The sequence below is a fragment of the Saccostrea cucullata genome, unplaced genomic scaffold, assembly GCF_032062105.1.
Source record: "Saccostrea cucullata isolate Sc308-1 unplaced genomic scaffold, CSIRO_AGI_Scuc_v1 ctg112, whole genome shotgun sequence".
Classification (NCBI taxonomy): Eukaryota; Metazoa; Mollusca; class Bivalvia; order Ostreida; family Ostreidae; genus Saccostrea; species Saccostrea cuccullata.
Window position 1 is genome coordinate 332,777 of NW_026939726.1, and position 24,558 is coordinate 357,334.

Sequence of the window (24,558 nt, forward strand, 5' to 3'; positions counted from 1 at the left end):
TTATTTATACAGTGTGCAAAATGAAAGTTTGATTAAGATTTTTTTTTATTAACAGGTGAGCTGGACCCATGCATCAAAGAAACAGAGAGAGAAATTGTTAGAGCTGATTCGCAGATTGGCTGAGGATGACAAAGAAGGAGTTATGGCTCACAAGGTTCTACATTTTCATGTATTGTAGATTATCTTAATTGTCTGTTTCCTGTGATTTTAAGATAAGAGTGCAACGATAAACTGTTTGACGGTATACTGTGGTTTATTTTTCCATGGTTCGGTTCACGATATGTGAAACTGATATCACGGTTTGGTCCAATCGGTCCGTAATTATCCGAATTGTCTGTTTTGGTTCCTCGTTTACCATTTCATAATGGCTTCCTCACGAAACACGAGGTCAATGAAAAAAAATAAACAGCCTCATATTTAATGGGTCGAAGGATGTTATCACTTTACTAGTGTTATAATAAACAGTTTAAAGTATATGATGACAAACTCTAAAATATGTCTAATTATATGTGAACTGAATACCGTGTTTTTAAGCATATGTATCGTTGCACCCCTATAATGTAAGATTTAAAAAAAAAAAAGCAACAATAAATTTATAATTGTTAGATTTCTCTAAATTTTTTAATACATGATTTTTAGTCTTACGTACAATGTACGAGTTAGAAACATAGAAGTTTGCATTTCTAAATGTTTGAAGGAGAGAATGATACAGGAAATTGATGTGTATTTTACACATGCATTTGTTTATGTCCTTACCAGGTTCTTGGTTTGCTGTGGAATTTAGCTCACAGTGAGGATGTTCCCACGGAGATTATGGACCAGGCTTTAACTGCCCACATCAAGATCTTAGACTATAGCTGCTCTCAGGTAGAGGATATTTACAAAAGGAAACTGTAATAAACAAGTTTATGTTGAATACTGTTATAAGGGATACTTCAGTGTAATGAACTTGTAGTTCAGTTCTTAAAGAAATAGTGAAATACAGTGTAGAAAGGAAATTACACAATATTTTTGTTTTAGGACCGAGATGCCCAGAAGATGACATGGATAACAAAATTTGTAGAAGAACTGAAGAATGACAAATGGGTGTTGCCAGCATTGAAGCAAATTCGTGAAATCTGTCAGCTCTTTCCAGAGGTAAATTCTGTCATATTTACATTGTATATGTACTGAACCATAGGTTTTCCTTAAGCAGGATTGTCTATTCATGAAAGATTGATACACACAGCTAAGGGATTCTCTGTTGCTGCATGAAACTTAAAATGGTGTTAATTTACCAGTCAAAATCAAGAGAACAGATAATTTTGATTGTCTTTCTGCTCATATGACCAGCTTTGATTTTATACAAGCATTTTTTATCCTTTCAGTCGCCACAGAATTTTCCCCATGCTCCACAGAGAGCGTCTCATGTATACTATCGTAACACTGTGATAGCCCAGCTCCAGAGTAACCACTCCATAGTCATGTTAGTAGCCACCAATCTCTCCAACTACATGAAGAAAGCCAGGGAGTTGGCCAGAGGTAAATATGACAAATTCATCATCATAACGTTGTATTGAAGATCATTGTTGTTAACCTTTTATTGTTATGAAATTTTGTACATTAACAGATCATCCAGAACTAGATTCCAGCAATATTTTACCAGATGGGAGATTTAATCATGTACAACAAATTCAGGAACGTCTCAGGTTTTTAAGGCATGTTTAGTATAATTGAGACAATTTATATTTTTGAGAATTGAAGAATCAATCAAGATACAGTGTATTATGACTTATTGAACTGAAATTTCAGGTTTTTCATTAAAACAAAATTAGTTTAAAGATCACTATCTTAATTGTTCATTGACTCTTTGAAGGTTTTTACTGAAAGATGGTCAGCTGTGGTTGTGTGAATCTCAAGCCAGACAGGTAACATTTGAGAATATTGGAATAACTACAGATTAACATTTATATGTATTCTTTAGAATTTCTGAAATTGATTCATGAATGGTATTCAGCATCTTATAGATGTATAATTGGTATTTCAGATATGGCAGTGCTTAGCAGAGAGTGCAATTTACCCTTCAGATAGGGAGTCTTGTTTTAAATGGTTTGCCAAGGTAAGATAGTAAGCATAAATGAGAACTAAAGCTTTTCTTTTGATTTATGGCATATTTAAGGTCTTCCGTCTTCACGGAAGACCTTCTAGTAATTCTACTGTTTCTTATTATTATTATTATTATTATTATTTTTTGACCCCAAAATTTTGTGCAGGCGATTTTAAAACTATTCAGTGGTTTTCAATGAAACTTTCAAGAATTATGCGTCATTATATGAAGTTGTGGCATGACAAGAAAAATTTGGAATACTCACCTTCGGTTCCAAGATATTGACAGTTTTCTGATTTTAAAACGGATTTTTGTTCCCCCTTTTTTTCAAAAATGGCTTAAGATATTAACTGGAGACTTATTAGAGATGATAGATGATCACTTCTAGATTTGCGGAATTACCTTTTTGTGCGTCGTTACTACTTCCGGTTGCTATCGGAAGCGAAATTAAAAAGTCCGTATTTTCTAACTTTTTTGTTTTTCAGTATTTTTCATTTATTTTTGGAATGCTAATAGAAACCTTTCTTTTAATGCTCACTGTATCATTTGTTTGAATATTGATAAATTCAAACTCTAGATATTAACATTTAAAAATCTGAAGCGGGTCCAAAATGGCGGCTGTCTCTGTCATTTCCGACATTTCGCAATTCAGGGTTAACAAAGGTCAGCCGAGCGTTTGCTTGAATGAAAGTAAAATAGGATAAATGAAATGTAAAGGAATACTTGGATTCTCACGTCGTTGTTACGTTATAATTCTGTGTCAAACTATGATTTAATCCTTGGTCGTCTGAAACATCTTCTATAATTGTTTTTGTCTGGTTCTCAAAGTAGAAAAAGAAAAGACTAAATGTGCAAATGAAATACGATACCTAGTATCTTTTGTTTCGGAAAATTAGATTTTAAATCATAGGTATAAGTAATAGTTTTTAAGAAACAATATGGATGTACATAGTAAGTATTAAACGTAACCACTGTTTTGCTCATGCAGACTTGTGTCATATTCAAATAATAGAAAAGAAAAAAAAATATAAGAAAATCATTTTTCAAAATATCGTTGAATGGAGTTCATATCAACATTCTTGTCTCAAAGATCTGATTTAAATTATTGAACATAAATGTTATCTGATTCCCTGACTGTAGTAGGCATGCTTTTATCAATATGTTCTTAGTGGGGATGAACAGGAAATTTGGAAAAAAAAAAAGGTAAAAAGTTTACCAGATTCACTGATTAAGTATTATTTATCTATATACGATATGGAATGTGTAAATATGCTAAATATACTTTCTTAACCTTGAAATTTAGCTATAAGAACGTTCTTGTTTCATTTCCATCGAAGCTATCGCACCTATTTAATGGAACATTCCAAAGAAAAAGATTTACTCGTGGTGTTTGACACAAAATTATGAATAGTGACCTGCCTTTCATTATTCGAAAACTCATGTACTGTTGCAGAAGTATATACAAGTACATTTACAGCTTTGGTTCTTATAGAGTAATAGTAAGCGGTTTGGATTTTCATGCTAACGACCCGGGTTCAATGCCCTTTGTTTTCATAACAAGTTTTATCACTTTTTTCAGCTCAATTTTGCGGGGTTTTTTTCAGAATCGGGCGGAAGACCTCTCGTTGCTCGCAACGAGTTTCTTTTCTAGTTGTATATTCTGTTTATTAATTGTTGTTGCATTCTTAACATTATTCGTAAATGTTTGCAGCTAATGGGAGAAGAACCAGACTTGGATCCAGAAATAACAAAAGATTTCTTTGAACAAAACATTCTACAACTTGATCCAAGTCTGTTGACAGAAAATGGAATGAAGTAAGTCTTAATCACCAGAGAATTACAATTCATCAAAATTTATATTTAGATAGGACATAGATATACATGTACATGTATATGGAAGTGCAAAAATATAGTAATTTTTGGTGCCATCTAAAGTGTCAAAATCTTTTTTCAGTTGCTTCGAGAGATTCTTTAAGCATGTGAATCAAAAAGAAAACAAAATCATTGCTAAGAGAAGGGGAGGTCATCTGATGGATGACCTTGAACTCATAGGAATGGATTATTTATGGAGGGTAAGGTCATTCTTAACAGTCTCTGTATATCAACTCTGAAAAGTTTTTTTCTCTGAGACCAAGTTCATGAACAATTATAAACAATTTTAAAATATTTGCATAAATTTTTAGTGTCTGTTGACTATTCTTTTAAGTCTATGAGCTGTATTTGAATTACCTTAAAAATATAAAGCAGATGATATTGTAAGCTCCCCACGGATGGCCATCCTGGAATGGGGGCTATACAAAATAATACCACAACAATTTCAAGGTCATTCCTTATTTCTTGCTTCATATTTCTCAGTAAGGACAAGACTTGGTATCAGTTTAATAATTGGTTTATTAATTCATCATTCAACAGGAAATAACAATAGGTAAACAAACATCTATATTGGATACATATAGATAATTAATATTCATTTTGTCCCACAGTGTCAACCGTACTTTCAAGGATAAAAATGGCAATAAAGTTGATTTGACATTAAAAAGCTCTAAAAATATAACATCAGGTGTCCAGTGTGTTGGGAGATAATTTACAGTTGTCTCACCTAGGTTTAGGCTACGATCCTGCGATGTTGCTTGTGCAACTTATCTGCCAGAGACTGGCGAGGCACTTATATTTATAACCTTCGGAAATAGTCATGTGATACAAATTAACCAATGAAAAAGCTGTACGGTGTCACTCAACCAATCACAGCGCTGTACGGCGCCGTACAAACATAGATCTGTCAAACAGTGTCAAACAACGTCAAACAAGGCTGCCGTACAACGAGGATAATAACTACAAAACGAAATTAAAATGTGAAAAGACAAAATAACCAATAAATATGGATTACAAAAGATTTGTCTATAATAAGTAAGTAAACAATCCATGTGAATTAAACGCGTATTTCATGATAGAAAACTGCAATCGTATAGCAGACGATATTCAAATAGCACTGTCATAGTAAAAATGTGTAACTACCATAAAATCACATTTAACATAAAATCCTTTGATAAATCTTAGTAAAACATATTCAAACATTAGTTTTGTGGATATTCACAAGCAATTATAACATCGAATATTGCATAACAAAATACATCTTGCTGAAATACGAAACTCTGGCTAATACAAATAAGATGTCAGCGGGATGTAAACAACTTCCATGACTCCAACAATCGTGTGCAATTATGGCTATGTCAAGCGCTTATTTGACTCATAAATAATAAAGTAAAATACAGTAACATGCAATTCTAAAGGTATGCACATGAATTCATAAAATATAGGATTTCCTGTATAAATCCAAACAACAAGTATGCCAAATGTGCTAAAAATAGACAATACCACGTTGAGTAAATAATCAAAGGACTGAAATGTACTAGTGTCATTAATGCATAATAAAATCAACCCAGATAATTTTCCCAATAAAATGTTGACACAATTAAAAAAAAAAAAAAAAACTAATTAATTAAATTCTACCCCAGGTCATTACAATATATAATTTCTGCAATTTATGTAACAGGTAGTGTTATTAAGCCCAGACGAAGTTGCCAACAAGGCAATTATTTTGTTAAAAGACATTTACACAAACCTTGGACCTCGGTTACAACAAAATCAGGTGGAAATCCATGATGACTTTATTCAGTCGTGTGTGGATCGACTGAAGGCCCTGTATGACACAGTGAGTGTGCTGGAGAAAGACAAAGACAGTACAAATCGTGTGATGCAGGAGACCACCAGGATGGTACGAGTGTTAACTGTGCTGCGGGAGTATGTAGCAGAGTGTGACGAGGCGTATACGGAGGAACGATCCATTCTCCCGCTCAGCAGGTCAGTGTAATTCCACTACATAAGAGGGGCAACATTTCAATAGGAGAGGGTGGGGAGTACCATTGGTGCGATGAAAAATAATTCTGTGTGGTTTAAGAAGTAGCAATTTACATGGCAGTTTCCTTGTATTTGAGCTTTTATTTCCTTTTGTAGAGCATGTCGAGGAAAATTAGTGACCTTAATAATTCGGTTTCCTAGTCAAGGACGTCAGATGGACGATATAGACATTTGGTCTCATACTAATGATACAATAGGACAAGTACGCAGACAAGTTTTGTGTAAAATAAAAGCCAGTAGTAATATTAAAGTGGACTTGTATGCTAACGGGGAACTTCTGGATCCTGTGGAAGACAAGAGACTTATTTCTCAAATTCCCTTACGAGAAAAATCAGTGAGTAGAAATTGTGCTACGATTTAAATTGATTTTGATCATCCATAGAGACTTGAATAATTACTCTTTAGATAACATTTATTGATGTACATGTACACATACATGTATATGCACATATAATCTCATATTTCCCCCTTGTGAAATCAGCATCTTTGATGATGGCTTGATGAGACCAAACAAGAACAAAACAAAACAAAATCAAAAACAAATTACCATTAATGTTTGTTTTCCCACTAACTGCATGAGAAAAAAAGGAATATGGTGGATATTATCTATTTCATAAGTAGATTTTATATTTTACAGAATTCATTTTCTGGAAAATCTTTTCCTTTTATATACAGTTTATTAAAAAAATATATAATTGTTTATTTTCTGTAAATGTTATAGTAACTAGAGTTAATCCTTTATTTATGACATTGCTAGATTGTTTTCACTCTCCAGGCAGTTTAACATCTCTATACATGGAGTTATGTTGTTGACTGTACTTTTACTTGTCAGATTTTATGAAATGACCTGTCAAACTGTGCAAAAATGTCATACAATAAGATGGTATATAAGAATTGTCAAATGGTACTTTTCAATTGTTTCAGTTAAACTTTTGGTCATATATTTTAATAAATATATTTTTGCTGTAGCTTATAACGGCCAAGTTGATACAGGTGGGAAGTAACATGCCTTCTAGTCCAGACAGCAGTTCAGACAGCTCTGCTGGCTCCCCTCATCATACCTTTGATGGCCCTAACATTGAGGCAGAAAACTGTCTACCGGGAGTGGTAAGGCATTTCATGCATATATGCATGTATTTTCATATTATTGAAGTATAATTTATGAATCAAAATAATTTTCTGAAAATGAATGATAAAAATTTGTTTTGCTATGTTGATGCTTTGAAGGTTGGTTTCTTGGAAAGACTCTCATTTCTTCTTCCCATAGCTTTGAATTAATGCCCCCTTATCTTTCCAGATAATATCAAACAATTACCGGTATACTCAGTTCCTGTTTCAACTATCAGACTTGGGCTGCCAGCTACAGGTGCCCAGACTACGAGATACTGCCAGGGCGGTGTTAAAGCTCATGCCAGCTGGTAAGTGCTTCGGTGATATATGTGTGTAAGAATTTTACAAAATAAGATATTGTTAATATTCTGTGTCCAACTGTGATCATTTCTATTTATCTCGCTTTTAGAGGCTAAAACATCTCTTACATGTTTCACACATGATTGAACCTAGTGTAGCTAATGTGTGTATTTGCTGTATTTTCTCATGCCTTATATTAACTAACCTGCTCCTGTTGTAGATGTTCATACAATAGACCAGCTTAAGTCAATATGTGCTGAACACAACCGAGGAGATACAACCTATTCCCATGATTTGGAGGCCATGTTTTTTACTACTTCAGCAACCCAAGCTTTGTATAATATTGAGGTATGTTTGTTTCATATAAAATATTTTTGTTTTGTTCACATATTTCTGAATGTCTTGCTTCAGATGGAACAATCAAATGATGTACTTTTTTTGTCAGGTTGCATATAGTTTACTAATGCCAGCAGTAGAGACAACTTCAGATGATGCATTTGAATTCCAATTTAATTTTGTAAAAAGTGGTGGTGTTCAAATTTCCATGAATATGTTAACCAAAAACAACTTTCTACCATCAGCTGATTTACCTACCAGAAGGTGAGAGTTTTTATGAATTTGAAATGTTTTCCACAAAGATGAAAAGAGTTAAATCTTCATACATATGACAGGAGACTAACACATTCTAGGATAAGCATACCATTTGCTTGAGAAGAGAAATGTTGTGAAATATAATTATGTAAAATGTTTTGGTATTTTTTGCATAGAAAATATTACTTTTACAGGAGAAGTTTTACTGATAGCTATTTAAGTGTAAACAACTTTTCTAATGTATATGTTACAGGGCGGCGTATATAACTGTGATGAAGATCTGTAAACTCATGCTCACCACGGTCAGTCACGCCAAATTTCAAGTGGTGGTGGAGGCCTGCAGTGCTGATCCCCAGTCTCCCAATATCACTCAAGCGGAACATAGTCATGCTCTGATTCTCCAGCAGGCCCTGCAGTTTATCCCTAACCCCGGAGCAGAGGTCATGACAAGAATGGTGGGATTAAGGCTGGGTCAACAATTGCTTGATCAGGTAGGAATTATTAACGAAAAAATGTGTAATTCTTGTTTTAAAAAATGTTTACACTAGTTTTTGCAAGTTTGAAAGATAAGCATACAGAAACATCCTTCATATGTTCAAATGTTTTTGTTAAATTCTGAATATCTGAATAAAAAATGTTTTGTTTTTTTTTTTAAAGAATTGCATTACTCTTAAAAATGTAGGTATACATGAAGAGCTGTCTTGTATGATTGGGAGAGCTCACAATCTCAAATATTTGCATGTTTTGACGTATGATTGGTCAGTTCCGAAATGTTAATGACTTTCAGATTAAATGTATATAATAGTATTGAAATGATTAATCAATGTGTACTCTTTGATGGATATTGTAAACAAAGAAATATAGGGGTGGAGTAAATGAATCTAAATACAAGTATTTGATAACATATTAGAATATCCATATTTACAATTATAGAAAGTTAAGTAAGAAAACTTGAATCAAGTGCACATACAAACTATACAGTTGTGTCTTTGATTCTGCTTTTAGGTAAATGCGTAAATTATGAAGAGCTGTCTTGTATGATTGGAAGAGCTCACAATCTCTAATATTTGCATGTTTTGACGTATGATTGGTCAGTTCCTAAATGTTAATGACTTTCAGATTAAATGTATATAATAGTATTGAAATGATTAACCAATATGTATTCTTCAATGGATATTGTAAACATGAAAATTTAAGGGTGGGGTAAATGATTCTAAATATGAGTATTTAATAACATACTGTATTAGAATATCCATATTTACAGTTATAGAAAGTTAAATAAGAAAACTTGAATCAAGTGTAGATACATACTAAACAATACGTTCTATTGCCACTATGGAAGAGTTATAGTTCTTAGTGCGCTCTTTTGTGAAAAAGTCGGAGAATGTACAAATCTCGCGGGATTTCTCGGACAAATGTAACATAAACATGTAAACAACACGTTGAATGTCGATGAACAAATCCTAACAAAATGTATATGAAATATTTTATTGTTGTGGACTTTATTTAAATCAAGAGTAGAGATGACAAGGATATTAATTTACCTCTTTTGGTGATAGTATGTATCTATCTATCGTAATGGTACATTCAAAGTCAATACACATACCTCGGAAATATCATATTTTTATTAATGGACGATAAAGTTAGTGTTTCGCTCTTTTTAGCTCACTTGAGCCAAAGGCTCAAGTGAGCTTTTCTGATCAAAATTTGTCCGTTGTCTGTCGTTGTTGTCGTTGGCGTTGTTGTCGTAAACTTTTCACATATTCGTCTTCTTCTCAAGAACCACTGGGCCAATTTCAACCAAACTTGCTACAAAGTATCCTTGGGTAAAGGGGATTCAAGTTTGTTCTAATTTAAGGGCCATGTTTTCCAAGGGGAGATAATTATGAATTAGAGAAAAAAATGGCATTTTTAAAAAATCTTTCAAGAACCACTGTCCCGGAAAGATGAAACTCATGTGGAATCATCCTCAGGTAGTGTAGATTCAAGTTTGTTCAAATCATACCCCTGGGGGAAGGGTGGGGCCAAAATGGCCTATCAATGTTTTACATAGGAATATATATGAAAAATCTTTAAAAATCTTCTTCTCAAGAACCACTGGGCCAGGAAAGATGAAACTCATATAGAATCATCCTCAGAAAGTGTAGATTCAAGTTTGTTCAAATCATGACCCCTGGGGGTAGGGTGGGACCAAAATTTCAAAGTTTTACATAGCAATATATAGGAAAAATCTTTATAAATCTTCTTCTCAAGAACCACTGGACCAGGAAATATGAAACTCATGTGGAATCATCCTCAGGTAGTGTAGATTCAAGTTTGTTCAAATCATGACCCCTGGGGGTAGGGTGGGGCCAAAATGGACAATCAAAGTTTTACAGAGCAATATATAGGAAAAATCTTCTTCTGAAGAACCACTGGACCAGGAAAGATGAAACTCAAGTGGAATCATCCTCAGATTAGTGTAGACTCAATTTTGTTCAAATCGTGACCCCTGGGGGTAGGGTGGGGTCAAAATGGCTGATCAATGTTTTACATAGGAATATATAGGAAAAATTTTATTCTCAAGAAGCATTGAGACAGGAAAGATGAAACTTCTGTGGAATCATTCCTAGGTAGTGTAGATTCAAGTTTGTTGAAATCATGACCCCCGGCGGTAGTGTGGGGCCATAATGGCCGATAAAAGTTTTACATAGGAATATCTAGGGAAAACTTTTAAAATCTTCTTTTCAAGTACTTTAAAGCCATGCTTAGTAATATTTATAGGGAATATATAGGTAGTGTAGATTGAAATGTTTAATGACCCCCCAATTCAAGCCCCCTCACCCCCCTTGGTAAACTTTCAGTTCAGATCTGATGTGTGCTTTTGATTAGCCAATTGCTCAGGTGAGCGATGTGGCCCCTGGGCCTCTTGTTCATATGTCTTTTAGTTCTTCTATATAGTTAGAATGACAAATGCACTTAACATTTAAAATTGGATTGATACTGGCATGTTTTGTATTATCCGCAATGCCATGCTGTAAGTCAGACGAAAACGCGCCTGAATCTGAAGAGTTCACTAATGGAAATACAACATATTGTGTCTTTGATTCTGCTTTTAGGTAAATTCTTAGATTATACACTGTACCTCTTTTCAATAATATATTGTATATATATATACATGTACTTAAAATATTTTAGATGTATGTGTGAGACATTGTACATTTTCATATAAACATTTAATTAGTTTATGTTCAAAATTTTATTATGATTGAAGAAACCTACAAGTAAATCCATGATCATGTATTTTATACTAAATTATTCTAAGCTAAGATTGTAAAGTTATAACTTTATTCATTTTAACAAAGTACTGAATTGGAGAGGACATTAGGTCATGCCTGATGACTAATCCAATGACTGATACATGTAGCTGTGCAATTATCAGAAAAACTTTATTTTAAAAGAAATTCATTGAAATTTAGCCTATACATGCATGTAGTAACAAGTTTATATTTTGAACCCTCCTCATTGAAAAAAATGTGCAAGGGCTTCATTCTGCTTAATGTGTTGAATAATTGTAACATGCCGACACCCACCCACCCTTGTTAATATGTATAGATAAGCCTTCTTTTGCTCTAGTTTTAATTGCTTGACTTCTGTGGGTTTTGCAGGCTGCCAAGTTTGCTCCAGATATGTCTGTGATAAAAGCAATACAGAGGATTGCCTGGGCGTCCAGCAGTAGTTCTTTACATTTAGTACATGCCACTAATGAGGAAATCCATAAAGCTCTTGAGAAGGTAAGATTCAAATGCACAATTGATTATAGAATAGCATAGAATTATTTATGTTGTATGGCTCTATTGGCATTTAGAAGAATTCTACTTTAAATATGTACTTGGTTCAACACTAAATTTTCAAGAAAATTTTCATAAGTTGGGGGGGGGGGGGATGTGCATATTTTGTAGATGTAAATACTTCATAAACATGGACATAATCTTTAAATGTTTAGAGTGTACTACTTCCTGGCTTTGTTATAATATAAACATATGCAATGTGTTAACAGAGACAGGAACATGTAGAGATGGAGGATCTAACAGTGGCCAGGGAATCCCTCGAGGTCCTCACAGTCTGTCTAATGTTATGTCCTCCTGCCTTAGATGCTCTCAACAAAGACAAGTCGTGGCAGACATTTATTAAGGATCTTTTATTGCACTGTAAAAACAGGTATAGCCTTTTTTAATTTTGAAGAGTAAAAATTTGAAAGATTGCAAATCAATTTCGAAGAAAAATTGTATACTCTTCTGAGGCAATTTATTATCATAAGAAGCTAATTCTGGTTGAAAACTGACAATCCTAACAAATTTATCCATTGTCATAATATTACATCCTATAGGGAGGGGGATGTTTTGTTTGCTGAACTTTTAAAAAAGATGGGTAGGTCTGTAGAATTTTGCTGAATAGATAAGGGTGGGTCAGAAAACTCTTAAATCAGATGTTACCTTTAGTTGGCCATATTTGACACAAAAAAAATCTTTAAATTTTGTGATATACATGTATATTTAAACAATATTTTATGAATTTTTTTGTTATAGGCCAGTGAGAGTTGCTGCGGCAGAACAGTTTTGTTTGATGGCCACTCGATGCTGTGGGGGAACTCGTCCAATGGTTTTCTTCATAACCCTCCTCTTCTGTGAACTCAGTGTAAGACATTTATTTTGTTCTTCATTCAGAGATAGGAACTTCAAGTGAGAAAAAAAAATACATAAGATATTAAATTAGCAATGAGAACAGCATTAATACCATCTTGGTAACAATATTGATTAAATATTTATGCATCAGACCTTTTCAAATTTCATATTTGTAATGGTATCTTCGGAAAGAAATGTTCTTAAAAATTGCTTTGTCTAGTTTACACAGGTTATATCATATGTAAAATTTATAAGCACATTTTATTAAAAAAATTTTTTTTTGAACAGGAAGCTGTAAAAGAGAATGCCAAGCAAGCCCATGAATACTTTAATTTGTTGTGGAAGTAAGTACCACCTTCTATTGGTTGAAGTACGGTGATTATTTCATAGCTATCATGATCAGAGACAGTTAAATGATGCTGTTCTTTTTCAGATTACTTAATTATGCATCAGCTTCAGAGGTCAAATTACCAAATGCTGAAAAACAGTTAAATAATGAAATTCAGTGGATAAAGAAAACAAAGGTTTGTATTCTTACAGTTCCAGTTTTTAAGGGGCTGTATTCAGAAGAAGCATGGTCTTCAAATTAGATAAAGATTATATACATGTAAAATGGAAAATTGTCAATAAATAAGTTCTTTTTTCTTTAAGTAATTCATTGTTCAAAAATAAGATACATGTATAAAGGACTGATTCATATTGTATAAGTCTTAAAGTTTCTCAATGACCAGTCACTATTTCAGGATCACGTGATAAACTCTGGAGAAGTGATTGTAGAGGATGCTCTGTTAGAGGGACATCTGGGAATAACACGTGAATTACTAGCATTCCAGTCACCAGAGAAAAAGTACAACATCGGATCTGAAAAAGGAGGATCCAATCTCATTAAGGTATGGAAGACAGAAACAAATCTTTGTTTAGCTACACTACCTTTGCAGCCTTATCATTTTCCCCCAAATGTATACTGTATTCCTAAATATACACAAGGAATTAATTATCGCGTAATTTCGCGGAGAGCGCCATTCGCAAAATAAAGTTATTCACTTTTATTTTTATGGTGCTAAATTACATGTAAAATTTCCTGAAAAACCGCCCACTTGCAAATATTTTTCTTGCAATTTGCTGCCTAAAAGCCATTTCACGATATTTTGTACTCGCGTAAAATAAGGAATTTACAGTAGTGTACTTGTAATTGCATGAATCCATTCCTTCCATATATTGTAAATTTGAATGACATTGATTTCTCAGATTAGCAGCAGTTTCTACAGATACATTATTTTGAAAAATTATTCCAACAGGAAGTGGTAGAAGATTTTCTGTTTCCTGCATCAAAGATAGTCCTTCAGAGCAGGAAGACAGGAGGGGAATTCCCCTTGGTGTCAGCTGTTCCTGTCTGTGCCACACCCCCCACTGTGGTAGCAGCCTTCGATCTGTTAGTGTCCCTCTGTACAAACTGTGTACCAAACTTGAAGTGTGTAGCTCATATGCTGTTAGAAATGTTTTACAATGGTAAGTGGAAATCTTACGTTACATGAAAATAACAGTTGCTTCCATTAAAGTTTCATTCCCCACCTACCCCTTTGATGCTTATATTTCAGAAAGTTAAATCTGTTGCCATAGTAATTTTAAAGGAATGGAAATGAAGTCAAATCAATCACTATTTTCAAAGATTTTTATATACAGTACATGTTTATTCGATGCATAAAATGAATGTGTAATTAAATTCTTTTAATTTTTCTATTATCAAATTTTTAAAATGTTCTTGTTTTTATAGGTGAACCACCACTCACAGAATGGGAATACCTGCCTCCGGTTGGTCCCAGACCTCTCAAAGGTTTCGTAGGTTTGAAGAACGCTGGAGCTACCTGTTATATGAACTCAGTGCTACAACAGGTAAGGAAAATGGATATCCTATCAAATTTTAGATGGACAACAATAAGAAAAATACTTGTACCTCTACTTTTTGAAATAGCATATAAATGAAACACATTTTCTTAATGATGAAAACATATGATTATCTGTTTCTTTGCATTTTGTAGCTTTTCATGATAGAAGAAATCCGTAATGGAATTCTGGCAGTGGAGGGAGTGGCAGAGGATGTGATTGATGAGGAGTATGGGGAGGAGAAAACAGAAAATGAGGTAATTAACACTGCTGTGGCAACGTCAAGTTGTATTGAGGAACGCTATAGGCAGAGTCCTTTAACTAATTGTTTTAAATTGATTTTCATCCTATGTATAAGGTAATGCAAATAAAGAATATGAAACTTAATTTAAGAATGGGGTAAAGAAATGCTTTTTTGGCAGATACATGTACATGTATTTATAATTAATATTTCTATTGACAGTGTTTGCAATCTAATTAAAATTAGATGCAAGATCCGCTGGCATACTCGCTACACTAACATCTAACAAAGTCTCATAGAGGGTCACGTCAGAGGTCAAATTCGGAACAGCTCTATACTTTTTAGCTTCAACAATATACAATGATTTTGCAGGCGACGATTTGATTGGTTGATAAAATTTGACCTCTGACATGACCTTTAATGGGATGTTGTTAGATGTTAGTGAAGCGGGTATGTGAGTGGATCTAATATCTCATTTAAATTAGATTGCAGTGTTTGTTGATCGTAATGTTTGATTTAAAAAGAAAGATTTTAATTTTGGCCTTATTGCTCCTGTTTAGACTAATACTGATATGGGTGAGGAAGAAAGAAAAGATGAAGAAAAGCCAGTGGTTGTCAACAGAGATGAAGAGAGAAAAGAATATAATCTGGGGGTTCTCAAGAGAATACAACTCATCTTTGGTCATCTAGCAGCCAGTAAACTTCAGTACTATGTGCCAAAGGGGTTCTGGAAGCATTTCAAGTAAGAGCCTTTTTTAATTATCAAAAATTTTACCAAATAAACTGCAATACTTGTATAGGAACATGATGAATTAATATGTTTTACAAATTTAAATTATATGTGTTACCAACTAAAAATTGAATGAAATCTTTTTGGAGATGGAAGTACATGTACAGATGGTTTAACTACTTTTGGCACAAATGAAATTCTTAATACATGTAACATTACAATAGAGAGACTTAGAATATTTCTTCACTTTTTGTACAGATTATGGGGAGAACCTGTAAATCTACGGGAACAGCATGATGCTCTGGAATTTTTCAACAGCTTGGTTGATAGTTTAGATGAATCTTTGAAAGCTCTTGGACAACCACCAGTTCTATCTAAGGTCATGGGAGGGTCATTTGCTGATCAGAAAATCTGCAAAGATTGTCCTCACAGGTAAGAAGAAATTAAAGTTTTTGTTCAAAATTTTGTATGTAACTCTGTGTGCTTCATCTTTTATTATTAAGGTTGATTTAATTAAAAAAGTTCGTGCAAATCTACATGTTGTACTAAATATAATTTATGATTGTGTGTGATCCATGATTTTTTTGAGGCGCATCGTTTTCGATGCAGCCTCATTGCGATCACCTGGCAATTCTTTCTTATCTAAACTGCGGTGGCAAAGGACTCAACAATATTGATTCTTAACACATTATAAAAAATAGTGCTAATGTACATTGACAAGTTAGCGATATCCATTGTTAATTTTAAACTGCTAATAACACAAAATCTCACACATACATGTTGTTTTAACTTTGAATCAACAGAGGTTACGAAAAATGAGAAAATAAACAATTAAAACAAAGAGAGAAAACAACAACAAACGTGCACTGCGCGGAGTAAGATCTATTTGCATAACAACAGCTCGTACTATGAATTACTCGGTTTTGTAACTGGTTCATAATAAACCGTATACCACGCCCGATCATTTATTTTAGTACCGTATAATTTACATGAACATTTCATGTATATAACATTTGTTATACATTATGCCATTTATATTGGGAAAAAGTTAAAATTAAGGTAGTGATATTTATAAAAGTGCACATAATGAAAGAAACTGAAATAATTCAGATATGAAATTATATAATATTATTCAATAATCATTACTAGTAATTTCTATATTGACATTCATTATTTCATCTTCCTAATAGTCAAAGAATAAAAATTAAAAGAGAAGTCAAATACAATTAAAATCAATTATGATTCAATTTAAATATCAATGAATTATAACCAATATATCTTTTTTAAAAAAATGTTTTTCCTCTCCTGATCGATTGGCTAAAATTCAGAGCCATGGCTAAATTTTTTTAACCTCGTTAGTTATTTTTAAAATTCTTATTCCTGAATTATTTCATTCCCTTAACAGATGTTGAATATCTCCAAGAAAAAAAAAGTTTAAAACCCTCAATGCGATGCGCCTCTCAGGCCGTCAGGCCTTTGATTTGTATCTTTGATTATGTGGACACTTTATGTATGTATTAAAGATTGTGCTTTCCTCTGAACAGATACCAAAGAGAGGAGCCCTTCACCACACTCAATGTAGACATCCGCAATCACCAGAATCTACTGGAGTCCCTGGAACAGTATGTCAAGGGAGATCTTCTGGAAGCTGCCAACGCTTATCATTGTGAAAAGTGCAACAAAAAGGTAACCGTTTGTAAATTCAAACGTGATAGATTACCTCAAGCATGATATTTGATGGAACTTTGTTTAGTGTACAAAGAGAAATTTTGAAAACAAATAAATAATGCATGATGCCTAAGCAAATATACTCTTAGTGAAGAAACTGTTTTTATTAAACTAAGAAAGAATTAACACTGTATCTAGAAAGATTCTTATGAATAGAACTTCTTTTACAGGTTGACACAGTGAAGCGATTGGTCATTAAAAAGCTTCCCAAAGTTTTAGCAATCCAACTAAAGAGATTTGATTATGATTGGGAAAGAGAAAGTGCAATAAAGTTCAATGATTATTTTGAATTTCCACGTGAATTTGATATGGAACCTTACACAGTGCAGGGACTTGCAAAAATAGAAGGTAATGATAAATGTAACTCTAAAAGAAATCATTTTATGAAGAAAAAAAAAAAAAAAAAAAAAAACTATGATTCTTTTCATAAGCACCAGGTTAATATTTCAGTCTTCTCAACTTTGAACATTTTTTCCATAGGTGAAATTATAGATGATGATATTGAGAACAAAGAACAGAGCACAAAGTACAAGTTGTTTGGGGTGGTGGTCCACAGCGGACAAGCCAGTGGCGGCCATTACTACTCTTATATACTTCACAGGTAAGGGACAAAATCTTCTACATTTATAAATGATTTACAGTTGTCCTCAGAAATAAATTGAATTCTCAAGTATAAGTATTGTTTTTAAAAAAATTAACACAGAGTATGTACTGTATGTTTTCATTCAAGCATATGCATGTATGTAATGACATGTTGTAGATTGGCAATGCATATGTAAGGTTGTAATACTTCTCAATTCCCACACTCTTTTGTGGTGACAGAATTTTCTGTTTTCAGTTATGTCTTATTTCTATTATTTCCTTTGACTTGTAGAGGAGAAGACAATCAGCCCAAGTGGTACAAGTTTGATGATGGTGATGTCACCGAGTGCAAAATGGAGGATGATGAGGTAAAGTTTGTCTCAAACACAGGAAGAATGTCTTTGTTGTAGACTGATAGAGAAGCGTAATTCCTAGTGAGATGTACGTGTATTATGTAATTTAATTGTTAACAGGAGATGAAGAACCAGTGTTTTGGAGGAGAGTACCTTGGTGAAGTGTTTGATCACATGCTGAAAAGGTAGAGTCGTGTTATCTGTGCTTCTCTTCCCAATTCTTAAAGTTAATGTACAAATGTACACACATCTAAACTTGTTCATTGATAATTTTTTTCTCTGTAAAAAGGATGGCCTACAGACGACAGAAGCGTTGGTGGAATGCCTATATACTTTTCTATGAGCGACAGGATGAAAAAGATGAAAAGGATATCTACAAAACCCTACAGGATTTAACTATAGGTTTGTATCATATAGTTTTTCCCAAATAAGTATAACATATGTATGAACATGTATAAGTGTAAGTCACTTTTGTTTTTAAACATTTTTTCAATTAATAATTTTTGGGGTTTCTTTTTCAGTAAATAAACCTTACCAAATAAAAATGCCCAGCTGTATAGAGAAGTGTGTACGTAAACAGAATATCCTGTTTATGCACGAGAGGAGTCAGTTCTGTCCCGAGTACTTTCAGTTCATGAAGAAATTACTCAACTGTAATCCTGTCTTTACTCACGGACCCCAAGAGAAACTCGTGAGTTCTGCTTAACTTATTTACTGAATGACTTTTGCTGGTGCTCCGAGATACATGTTGAAAATCTAACATAAAATTTAATTTCTGATTGCAGTCACAAGATATGGAGAACCTTGCAATGATAAGCACAGAACTTGCATCAAAGTTCCTGTTCAGTGTGGGATTTCATACCAAAAAGACTCTGAGGTAAACAGATTTATAGTATTTCTGAAAGTTTTTTTTACATGTAGTTTCAAAGAGAATAGTATGGCTTGAATGTGCTGACATGAATGTTGTAGAGGTGCTGCCAATGAGTGGTATGAGGCTTTGAACTGCCATCTACGTTCCAGTAAAAAGGTCAGGAATTGGTTTGCACACAATGTCCTGTTCTCCCATACAAATCGCTTTGCTGAGTACTTGCTAGAGTGTCCTTCATCAGAGGTTTGTAGATTACGTACAGTTTGAACTTACTTGTGAATCAGAATTTTACAAACTTTTTAAATTTTAGTACTAAATTCTCATAACTTTCTTTACAGGTGAGAAATGCCTTCTCCAAAATCATTGTGTGCTTGGCTCATTTTGCCTTGAAGGATGGTCCCTGTCCACCACCTCTTGTTCAGGGTCTATATGGTATGGGGAACTAATTACTAAGACTGTTCAGAAAGTCTCTGTCATTGCTTTTATTTAATTATGAATATGGCAGCTTTACAATAATATGAGGCTTTTCTTTCATTAATGCAGGTCCTGGACAACAAGCAGATCCTAATGCCACACTAAGTGACCACCTCCTCCTGGCGGTGCTACAGTTATTGAGGAAAGAAGTATCTGATCACGGACGCCACCTACAGCAGTACTTCCACCTCTTCCTCATGTACGCCAATCTCGGGGAGCAGGAGGTTAGTGGACACTTCAATACCTGAAATGTTTAGAATGTAGTCACAAAAGCATTCTTCATTTTATAACCTCGAATTTCTCTCTACACAGAAAGTGCAGTTGTTGAAGCTAAATGTGCCATCCCTGTTTATGCTGGTTGCTCTGGATGAGGGCCCGGGGCCTCCCATTAAGTACCAGTATGCTGAGCTCAATCGTCTCTACTCTGTTGTCTCTGTTCTGGTGCGATGCTGTGATGTTTCATCCCGATGTCTTTCTTCAAATGTGAGTAGCCTTTGCCTTAATTTTTTTATAATCATTCATACTCTTCTAAAAAATCTTTAAAGGATTCTTCTAATCAACAGAAAGATTAAAATTATATTTCCATAAATTAACAAAATACATGATTTGAATTACAGATCTGATAATATTACTTGTGAATTAGTTGCATTTCAGCCTTTGGTAGAAATAAATCCTGTATAAACACAGATCTATTTAATTTTGCTCCGATTTGTGGAATTATTAGAATAAAATTGTTGATTTATTGTAGCAGGGGGATCCTCCCAAACCAAACCCGTACGGGGATTCCTCCATCAGCCAGCCTCTGATGCCACTGCAGCCCCAGGTGGGAGATCTGTTGTACGGCAAGACCGGATACGTCAAGAAACTGATAGAGGACTGTAACAATTCAGAGGACACTTGTAAACTCCTAAGGGTGAGTGTACATAGTTTAAGAGGAGGATCAAATGAGGGTATTCCTTCTTTATTTGTAGTATTTCTGTTGCTGGAAAATGGAATTTTAAGTAAATATATATTCTTTTTATGTTGCAGTTCTGTAGTTGGGAAAATCCTCACTTTTCATCAACCGTTTTGAGTGAACTCCTTTGGCAGGTAATTTAAGTGGCATGATTATTTGTGTACTGTAATTCAGTGATGTAAAACATATAATGTGTATTACTTGTAAGTACAGATCTAGAACTTATCTTTTTCGTTGAAAGTATTTTGAATTTCAGATTGACACAAAATCTTGATCTTTCTAGGTGGCCTATTCCTATACATACGAGTTAAGACCGTACTTAGACCTGCTACTACAGATGTTGTTGTTGGAAGATTCCTGGCAGAATCATAGAATTCATAATGCTCTCAAAGGTACCATAACTGCAATTTCTGGTCTGCTTAAATATCTTGAACATACTTTTTCTTTTAGCTAATATTATGAAATGACTAGGAACATTGCTCTTTAGCATGTCCAAGGTTAATAATGGATGATATAACTAGATGTTTACTGCTATGAATTGTAGGAATTCCTGACGACAGAGACGGATTATTTGACACTATTCAGAGATCCAAAAACCATTACCAGAAGCGAGCTTACCAGTGTATCAAAATGATGGTTTCCTTATTTACACTGTAAGTATAAAAAATCTATTGTATTTAAAACTTTGATTCAAAGATTCTAGTTGGGAATCACTCTAGATATATAAAAATATACATCTGTATATACATGTTATTGTAGCTGTGGACCTGCTGCGGAGATGTTACAGAGCAATGGAGATGTGAAGAGAAAGTGGACGTGGGCCGTGGAGTGGCTGAATGATGAACTGGAGAGACGGCCTTACCCAGGGAACGCCCAGTACACCTACAACAACTGGTCTCCACCCGCCCAGTCCAACGAGACTTCTAATGGGTAAGGAGAAACTAAAAATTTCCGTATAGGTTTTCTAAATGACTTCATGTTTCATGTGGTTAGATAGCAATAGATTTGTCAAATCAAGAGTTCGTAAAAAATGAAAACTCATGTTTACTGTATGTAAAAAAAATCTTTTGAAAATTGATGTTAGAAAAGTTGTCTTCTTTTAATTCCACCCAATCTATAACACAAATATACATATATTTATTTTAGATATTTCCTGGAGAGATCCCACAGTGCTAGAGTGACTTTATCAAAAGCATATGAACTTTGTCCTGATGAGGTATGGTCAGTTTAACAAAAAGCCTCATTTAAGTAACTATCCAGCAATTGGAGAGGGAAATTTTCTGGCATTTGATACAAGTTATTTTGATCTGCTTGTATTAAGAAAGAGAATGGAACTTCAATATTGAAAAAAGTTACTGAAATAAACTTCCTCAGCTATATCCTTAATGCAATGGCCTTTCTATTATAAAATGATTTTAACATTTTTAGGAGCCAGATGATGCTGAGCTTTCAGATGACCAGGAAGCAGCACACCCAGATGAAAACCCACCTGGATATCAAGCCAGGCAATCCCCTCAACAGGGAACCTCATCAGGGAAACCGGAGGTGGGAACCAGTCAACCCAAACAAGAGGGGTCCACCAATCAGCAGTTCCAGAACAATCATGTGAACTCTTCCCATAATTCCCAGCAGCCAGCTGTACCACATGACCAGATTGTCAATCAACTGAACAACCAGAACAACTCACAGACAGGGGGAGATAACCCTGATACCGGGGAGGAGGAGGAGAACAAAACAAACAAAGACTGAGTGCCCCACCTGACAGTGTTGTACAAGAGAAAGCTTGTAGTGATAGTGTCAAAGATTTCAGTGGTTCCCTCAAGTTTTCTATCTGTGAAACAAACTAACAACAAACAAAACAAAAGAGAGAGAGAGAGAAGAAAGTGGATTCCATTACATCTGTTTGCTGGAGTTCTTATGGTACTTTTTGCTTCATTCAGTGTACTCCAATGCCAAGTTATGAAAGACAGTGTTTCGATTATTATAAGATATATTTTTGGTAACTTTCACATGTAATCAGATGCAGAATGAATCAATATATTGTTGACACATGCTAACTTAATAACAGATGTTAGGAAACTGAAATCCAAGAATGACTCTTAGCTTTTCTTCATATAGCAGAATACAGAAATCCAGCAATTGTGTGAGATGTATTATATAAACAATTTATGTGATCTGTATACCATCGGCACCCCCAAATCTGATACAGCAAAATTTGTATAGCACCTTATTTTAGATTTAAGATCGTGAATAAGGCAAAAAAAAAAAAATCTGGTTTTTCAGGCACCGGGGCAATGAAATGGGAAATCCAACTATTTCTTTTTTTCTCTGTTTAAAAGGAAAACTGAGTTATGCCCCTTTCATGTTTGCAAATAAAAAAATTTTTATTAATGACACAATAGCATGTTTTTCTTTTTGAAAATGGTACTTAATATGTTCATTTTTTGTTAAAAAATGTTTTCAATACAGTGTAACATTTTTTAAAGCTGAGTTAATATGAAATTTAATTTAATGATATTATATAAAAGAAGACCTGTCTGCAAAATTGGATTTTGAAATGTTTGGCATGAGAAACTAAAAATTAATTATATAAGATCAAATTGATCTTTTCTATGGACAGAGATTGTCAACAACACAGTTACAGAGAAATTATAGCTGAATTCCCAATATAAAATATTGATATGCATGTATTAAAAATAAATATTTTCAAATAAAATAACTTTATGTGAAAAAAACTACATTTTCATTGTTGATGAGTTGATAGAGCAACTCCTTCACTCTTGAAAAAATCTTTCTTATAAACTATGGATGATAGAGCAACTCCTTCACTCTTGAAAAAATCTTTCTTATAAACTCTGGTAAGGTAAAATTGACTGTACATGTTTTACACTGAGTTGATGAATTCAGTTAAGGCCTGAATAGTTTACAAATTGACTTCCTTTGGAAGCATTGTTGGTGTACAACCATTTTGCCACTTTTTTTGGCAATAGATAAAAACATTGTACAGTGTATATTTATTGTGTACTCTGGTGAGTAATGTTATAAAGTGATGCATGGTCATGGAGAATGTACATAGCAAGAACACAGCAATTGTGATATTTTTTTTTGTATATACAGATTAGCTTGATCAGTGCTAATGTTAGCCTTCTGTGTGCTGTATAGAACTTGTGTGTTTTATTATCAGCCTCGTTACCACTTTATTTTATGTGCATCACTCAACAAATTGCCATTCTTGTCACATATGCTCATGTTGTTAATATTCAGAAGTGAATGAATATGTTGAAGAATTGTCACACAAAGTTCTGGATGTAATGAATACTTTTTTTACAGTACTAAAGTTATTGGTACTGATTTCTGTGAATGCCATCGAGTACAGTGCTACAGACATTGTTACTGATTTGAAGTGAATGTGATTTAGTAAAGTGCTAACTCATTATGTGTGATCAAGTGTCAGAGATATATGTACATAACATCTGATAAAGGTTAGGCTATAGTTTTAAATCTGTCATTCCTGTAAATAATTGTACATATAGAAGTCGTAGCATTTCTTACACACTGTACAGAACACTGTACATACATGTTCATCTTGACATGTTCTTCTTTGAGACATTTGATATCTGTGAATAACTGTATAATTGTGCCCTATACAAAATAATTGTGAATTTTTGTCCAGGTCTTTGTAAGATCAATCCTTGCAGTGCCATAGGGAAATGAAAAAAATGTTTGGCATGTGTTCACATTGTAAGATGGTATTGCAGCTTTATCAGTGTTTCAATGAAGAACATGGCAAAGACATCTTAGGTATTTAAATTTGTAGATGTTGCTTAAATTATTTTTATTGTGGAAACAAAATTGTTTTGATGTCTTGGTATTTGTTTAAACAATTTCATGATAAAACTGTTCTTACAAGGCACCTGTTTAACTGTTTTTACTCACCTGGGCCAGAGGCTCAGTTGCATGAGCTTCTTCTATTTCTTGTTTTTTCTATGGAAAAACATTGAAGTTTATACAGGATTTTGACTCACTAAAGTATTTCATTGACTCAAGGTTGTTTGGGCAGTTCAAGGTCACTTA

At 33.8% G+C, this 24,558-nt stretch overlaps 1 protein-coding gene across 2 annotated transcripts in view; it reads left to right on the plus strand.

Moving 5' to 3' along the window:
• LOC134253811 (probable ubiquitin carboxyl-terminal hydrolase FAF-X) overlaps positions 1-22,360 on the plus strand; it is a 29,021-nt gene extending 6,661 nt beyond the window's left edge. For both annotated transcript variants that reach the window (XM_062736405.1, XM_062736406.1), the window contains exons 12-57: positions 56-154; positions 760-867; positions 1,021-1,137; positions 1,368-1,521; positions 1,610-1,697; positions 1,856-1,907; positions 2,027-2,098; positions 3,798-3,901; positions 4,041-4,158; positions 5,640-5,947; positions 6,101-6,338; positions 6,974-7,111; positions 7,302-7,422; positions 7,635-7,762; positions 7,860-8,014; positions 8,259-8,496; positions 11,653-11,778; positions 12,045-12,205; positions 12,574-12,682; positions 12,958-13,013; positions 13,103-13,193; positions 13,413-13,559; positions 13,968-14,178; positions 14,444-14,562; positions 14,709-14,810; positions 15,355-15,536; positions 15,783-15,956; positions 17,069-17,210; positions 17,423-17,600; positions 17,733-17,853; positions 18,127-18,202; positions 18,308-18,372; positions 18,477-18,589; positions 18,709-18,878; positions 18,973-19,064; positions 19,157-19,298; positions 19,394-19,487; positions 19,599-19,753; positions 19,842-20,012; positions 20,278-20,442; positions 20,559-20,618; positions 20,768-20,876; positions 21,029-21,137; positions 21,244-21,414; positions 21,631-21,700; positions 21,913-22,360. In XM_062736405.1, coding sequence (XP_062592389.1) covers positions 56-154; positions 760-867; positions 1,021-1,137; positions 1,368-1,521; positions 1,610-1,697; positions 1,856-1,907; positions 2,027-2,098; positions 3,798-3,901; positions 4,041-4,158; positions 5,640-5,947; positions 6,101-6,338; positions 6,974-7,111; positions 7,302-7,422; positions 7,635-7,762; positions 7,860-8,014; positions 8,259-8,496; positions 11,653-11,778; positions 12,045-12,205; positions 12,574-12,682; positions 12,958-13,013; positions 13,103-13,193; positions 13,413-13,559; positions 13,968-14,178; positions 14,444-14,562; positions 14,709-14,810; positions 15,355-15,536; positions 15,783-15,956; positions 17,069-17,210; positions 17,423-17,600; positions 17,733-17,853; positions 18,127-18,202; positions 18,308-18,372; positions 18,477-18,589; positions 18,709-18,878; positions 18,973-19,064; positions 19,157-19,298; positions 19,394-19,487; positions 19,599-19,753; positions 19,842-20,012; positions 20,278-20,442; positions 20,559-20,618; positions 20,768-20,876; positions 21,029-21,137; positions 21,244-21,414; positions 21,631-21,700; positions 21,913-22,233 — 6,240 coding nt within the window. In that variant the 3' untranslated portion in view covers positions 22,234-22,360. The remainder of the gene's footprint in view (positions 1-55; positions 155-759; positions 868-1,020; positions 1,138-1,367; positions 1,522-1,609; positions 1,698-1,855; positions 1,908-2,026; positions 2,099-3,797; positions 3,902-4,040; positions 4,159-5,639; positions 5,948-6,100; positions 6,339-6,973; positions 7,112-7,301; positions 7,423-7,634; positions 7,763-7,859; positions 8,015-8,258; positions 8,497-11,652; positions 11,779-12,044; positions 12,206-12,573; positions 12,683-12,957; positions 13,014-13,102; positions 13,194-13,412; positions 13,560-13,967; positions 14,179-14,443; positions 14,563-14,708; positions 14,811-15,354; positions 15,537-15,782; positions 15,957-17,068; positions 17,211-17,422; positions 17,601-17,732; positions 17,854-18,126; positions 18,203-18,307; positions 18,373-18,476; positions 18,590-18,708; positions 18,879-18,972; positions 19,065-19,156; positions 19,299-19,393; positions 19,488-19,598; positions 19,754-19,841; positions 20,013-20,277; positions 20,443-20,558; positions 20,619-20,767; positions 20,877-21,028; positions 21,138-21,243; positions 21,415-21,630; positions 21,701-21,912) is intronic.
• The last annotated feature ends 2,198 nt before the right edge of the window (positions 22,361-24,558 follow it).